Source organism: Humulus lupulus, chromosome 2 (assembly GCF_963169125.1).
Source record: "Humulus lupulus chromosome 2, drHumLupu1.1, whole genome shotgun sequence".
Lineage (NCBI taxonomy): Eukaryota > Viridiplantae > Streptophyta > Magnoliopsida > Rosales > Cannabaceae > Humulus > Humulus lupulus.
Window position 1 is genome coordinate 79,807,536 of NC_084794.1, and position 5,844 is coordinate 79,813,379.

Consider the following 5,844-nt stretch of genomic DNA (forward strand, 5'->3'; position numbering starts at 1 on the left):
GTGGCGCGTGGAGCACGTAAGGGTACAGAACGTGTGTATCGACCAAAAGAAGACAAAGAACGGATATGGCATCCATGCCAGACAAGTAGTGGTTGTACGAGTGAGGTACCTGGTGTGGTCCTTACCAGCCAATCTCTGACACTCGTACTAAATAAGTAGTGAAGGCACATTCGGGTACTAAAGTGGAGGTGCTCCCATATATTCTGACCATGTACTGAAGCCGACACCACGACCTTCTGCTCCACAACCACCTGTGCTACTACGTGTGATACCACTCCCCTGACAATGTACTTGTGAACAATCTGGTCCTCTGGGACCACAATGTATTAGGGGCCATTAGAGCCCACTATAAAGAGAACCTCACTTCATCATTGAAGGGGGTTGGAAAAACATTGTAGCTTTGAACTAAGAGAAATACAAGTTCTTTTTCCCATTTCTTTCTGCAACTATTTTCTAAGTTTCTTGTTAGGTTCTTGAAGTTCTTCATTTAAAAGCTCGACACTTTGATTTTTCTGACTTAACATCGTTGACGAGTTCTCGCCGTCAACAACCTTCAATTTGGGAAAGAAGATAAGATAACATTGTTCCATAAATTTGCATTGACGATTCAATAAAGTAAATATCTTGTCAGCTTTAGCGATTTGATGATAAAAATTCCTATTTTTGGGTCGAACTAGTATTTGGTATAATGTAATTATATACTAAATAATCTCTGATTGGACCAAACTAAGTTAAAAATATTAATCCATCTTAAGATAAACCTCCATCAACACGAACTTTCGAGAATATTATTCAAGATTCCTATAATAAAAAAACTTAAACTCCTTGTCGCAAATTATACACAAAAGTTTGACATAACTAACAAAATGTAAAATAATGAGGAGGGGAAAGGACTACTTTTTGAAAGTTTGAAGGCCTAATAATAAAAAAATCTGTATGTGTGGGAAGTGAGGTGCATATATCAACATGTGGCAAACCAGAAGTTTGGCTCAAATTATATCCTCTCATTACTTAACGAATTAGCCAAACAAAATGAAAATATAGATTACATGTTTCTTCGTTGAAATTGATTAGGTGCTTTGGATGATTATGATGATGATGAAGATGATGATGATGTTGTAGTTGCGTTTGATTGATTACTAAGTTTGACACCAAAGCTGATAAATTAGTGGTGGTGGGGAGTACCCATTTAGGAACAAAATTAAGTGCTTTCCGTCTCATGAAAACACCAACCTTAACGTGGAAACTTATTTACTTTGTAAAGCACCCAAAAACCAATAGAAAGCTAATCCATTAATCCTACTATTTAAGAGTTAGACTGATAAAGGTAACCATTTAGCCATTCCCACGACGACTCGATAGCCAAAACGACACTAGTTTTGAGTACCCTTTTGCCTCTTTCGTCAGCCAGCACTGTCACTCAACTGCCAGTCGGCTTCTTATTATGTCTGTGTGTTGCTTGTGTGTTTGCTTGTGTGATCTGTGTGCTCGTCTGTGCCTTGCTTATGCTTTTCGCTCTTCGTCGTTACGCATTCAAAACGTTTTGTCGTTTCATATAGTTTGCTGTAACGTACATCAGAAGAAAAAAAGAAAAGAAATATTTATTTATATATAATGATTGATAATGGCATATATGCTGTGGTGATGAAATATTTCAGTTTTGTTGGTGGTTTTCTCAAAATGCACTTCTTTTTATGGATTTGGACAGACGAAGGAGAGGCGTAAACAGTAGATAACGCTTTGTTAGGATTATACATTAATGGTGACACGGCATAAGACAAGTACTAAACCAAGAGTCCATGACCACCCTCGTTTTGGTGGTAAAAGTTACGTGATTCAGAGGAGTTTATCTGAAAGAAAAGGGGTCTTGCTATCTTCATTAATAAACTTAAAAAACTCTCATTCATCAAAAGTGAATGGTTTGGTCTGGTCCGTACGTGAGATTGGAATTTAGGGACCAAATAGATAATCTTGATATGATGTGAAGTGACTCAACAATGTGTTATTGCTTATACTTTGTTGGTAGAGTAAGAGAGTCGTATTGGAAGAACTTAATAAGCAAAATCATCATATGGTTTGATTCTCTCAATTATTGATCATTCAAACCAAAGTCATGGAGTTTTCTCATATATTGGAAAAATCACTATCATAGTTAAAGTTTGTATGTATATATTCATGGGTTCACTGCATATGATGGTATCGATCGATAAACTCTGGCAACTCGTGGCTCTAACTTTGATAATTGTTTTGGTCTATGTGGAACAGACTCTGTCACCTACGTGTCAAGAAAATGCCATGTGGCGATGACGTGGTGCATAATCAGGAAGAGGTGCATATCATATCAATCACTGCTGCAGAATACTTGTGAGTAATAAATATAATTTGGTTATTCATGAACTTCATATTATTTTTAAATGTTGACATAAAGTTTATGAACCACGACACACCATATATAATAGAGGTCCGTCCAAACTAGTATTCTAAAGTGGGGTTTTACTTTTGCATTGTGAAAAAATAATAATGCAAAGCAATGTTGGAGTAGCTTTAGTGCATATCTAGTGTACCAATATTAAAAGCTATAAAAAGAAAACTCTGTTTGACGTGTTTGTTAGAAAATCTCAGAGAAATAAAGGAAAACCAACTTTGGAAATTTTGTACCGGTGATGAAGATAGTATAGTAAGATAGTACTGTCGTTTGTTGGTGGACATATGAGGGCAAACACTTGTAGACTTTTGCATCAGATGACAGAGTAAAATCAGATTTGTTTTTTGACTCTGGTTACCTTCTCAGCTACTTTGCTTACTGCAATTTTCATATTCTTCTTCTCATGGCTGGAGGGAAGCAAAGCAAAGGACTCAACTATTCATGCATTCTACTCATAGGTAAGTAACTATGCTTCTTTAAGGTCATTTTGCTTCGAAGAGCTTGCCAAGATTAATGGAGGGAACCATTTTAATAACTATACCATGTCCACCTTGTTTTTGTGCTGTACTAATTAATTGTTTTTTTTTGGAATAACTTATTGAACTTATTAGAAGGAAAATTAGCATACTTGGTTTGCTAAATGGAGTGTAATCTTTTATATGTTTGTTTATGAACAGTTATTGCTGGTATGGAGAGATTTGCATTCAAAGGAGTGGCATCCAATTTAGTGACATATCTAACAGAAGTTGTAAACATGAGCAACTCTTCTGCAGCCAAAACTGTCAATAGTTGGTGTGGTTTCACATCCATGTTGCCACTCTTATTTGCACCCTTTGCTGACTCTTATTTGCATAGGTATACAACCATATTGGCTTCTTCATTCCTCTATGTTGCGGTAAGTGATCACTCTCTCTTCAGTCTCTTCTTTTCAATTCTATGCTTTTATAATATGCCATGAATAATTCTCTTTATCTCTCTCCCCGGCCATTTGAGTTTTTCTGTTGGCCTGTTTTTTGAGCTTTGTCTCATTGATTAAGGTGTTGGCCGTTGAGAGGAAAAAAACAAAAAGCAATATACAACAATGCTCCTCATAATCAAACGGATCATGATTGAATCATCAAGTTCTACTAACATATATATATATATATATATATATATATACGATCAATTTAATAATTGCTATCTTTTTATTTTGTCCCAGAGTGGGTTTCAAAATTATTTATTTTTGTAAATTTTTGTACTTCTTTTTAAGCATAATCATTTTTTTAGTGATAGTGTGCCTATGTCAAGTCCATAATTTACATTTTGATACCCACTTCGGATTTTTGAAACTCATAAAGCTTATTATTTTGCCTTTAGGGGCTAGTGGCATTGACAACATCTGCTTCTGTATGGGCCCGGTCTGCTGCAAACAAAACAAGATCTACCACCTTTCTCTTCTGGTCTCTTTGTTTGATTTCTCTAGGCCAAGGTGGCTACAACTCATCTTTGCAAGCCTTTGGTGCTGATCAGCTGGATGATGAAGAAGAATTGCCCTGCAGCAAAGATGAGCAAAAATCTTCTGATAACATCAAGAGTTCTTTCTTCCAGTGGTGGTATTTTGGTGTCTGTAGTGGTAGTCTTTTGGGGGTCACAATAATGTCCTACATCCAAGACACTTTTGGTTGGGTTCTGGGGTTTGCTATCCCTGCCATAGCAATGGTTATATCCGTAGCTTTTTTCTCATCCGGGAGTAGAATTTACATATACAAACAGGTTGAGAGTATGGGGTCTAAACCTCTTAACATAATTCAAATCATCAGAGAAACTGTATCAAAGTTAATTAGTGGCAAAATAGCCCTACCGAATGTCAATGACATAGTTGAGCTAGAGTAAGTTTAACTTTCTTCTTAGATATTTCCAATACAAATTATAGTTTATAGTATGCATGATCAGTTTGTGATGATAACATTTTGGCTTGGATGTTTGTTTATTATATAGGCTTCAAGAGAAACCTCTTTGTCATCAAAACTTGGGAGGCATGGAGAGCTTGAACAAGAATTCGAAAGGCAGTACTGATTACATGCTCGAAAACACGAAAGTAGTACTGCGGCTTTTGCCTATATGGACAATGCTTCTAATGTTTGCTGTGATCTTCCAACTCCCTGCAACCTTCTTTACCAAGCAAGGTATGACAATGAAGAGAAACATTGGAAGCAACTTCCAGATCCCACCAGCCACACTACAAAGTTCCATTACGTTGTCTATAATTCTCTTGATGCCTCTATATGACAAAGTTCTGATCCCATTTACGCGCTTGATTACTCGAAACAAAAAGGGTATTAATGTGATGCAAAGAATGGGAGCTGGGATGTTTCTTTCAGTCATAGCAATGATAATTGCAGCATGTGTGGAGACACAAAGGCTAAAGATCAGTAGAAAAGAAGCAGCAATGCTTGGATCTAATACTGAGACAGTGCCACTAAGTATCTTCTGGTTACTACCTCAGTACATACTTTTAGGCATTTCAGACATATTTACCGTTGTTGGGATGCAAGAATTTTTCTATTCTGAAGTTCCTGTTAGAATGAGAACTATGGCATTTGCTCTATACAATAGTGTTTTTGGAGTAGGGAGCTTCTTGAGTGCTTTTCTTATAACAGTTATTGAAGACCTGACAAGAACCAAAGGAAGGAATAGCTGGTTCTCTGATGACATGAGTGAGGCGCGGTTAGACAGTTACTACTGGCTTCTGGCCTTGTCAAGCACACTCAGCCTAATGTTGTATGTTGTTTTATGTAGATTTTATACTAGTAGGAAAAATTCAGATACTGAACAAATGTAAATGAGCTCTTCTGACCGATCCAAATTTTAGTTCTTTCTCTTTATTTTTTCTTTTTATGATGAAGCAGCTATTGCCTCATCAGACTGAAGAAGAGCAGCTAAGTTAAACTCCAAAGTTAAAACATTTGATGGTTTGGGAGATGAGAAATGAAGATGCTGCTGCTGAACATCCTCAAAAATAGTTCGTAGTTTAAACAGTGGTTAGCGTTAGAAAAGGAAAGAAAAAAAAGAAAGAAAGAGTGCTAATGCATGATCAGATGGACAAATCTGATCAGGCAATGTATGATTCTTGGTAGCTCTGTTTACTTTAATGTATCTAAATTTTCAATCTTTATTTCTTCCAACCATAGCTAGCCAAAACATCTCTAAATAATTAATATATCTGCAAAAGAAAAAGCATGCCATTTGCATACTGCTTTTCCTTGTGGTGTAACATCAAAAATATACAATACAGAATGAAAAAGGTTAAACCATGCATTATTGGCATAAAATGTTTGAGTCTTTTATTATAATATCGAACTAATCAATTTAGCATTGTGGAGTGGATTTAACTCAACACATTCTTATACTGAAACGACACAGCTGTTAGGACAAAT

General features: G+C 36.2%; 1 protein-coding gene across 1 annotated transcript; it reads left to right on the forward strand.

The window, feature by feature from the left end:
- The first annotated feature begins 2,529 nt into the window (after positions 1 to 2,529).
- LOC133818083 (protein NRT1/ PTR FAMILY 5.9) lies at positions 2,530 to 5,592 on the forward strand. The gene is made up of 4 exons (XM_062250779.1): positions 2,530 to 2,883; positions 3,103 to 3,320; positions 3,785 to 4,296; positions 4,406 to 5,592. Exons 1-4 carry the CDS (start codon positions 2,829 to 2,831, stop codon positions 5,247 to 5,249), a joined length of 1,629 nt encoding a protein of 542 aa, XP_062106763.1. The 5' UTR covers positions 2,530 to 2,828; the 3' UTR covers positions 5,250 to 5,592.
- The last annotated feature ends 252 nt before the right edge of the window (positions 5,593 to 5,844 follow it).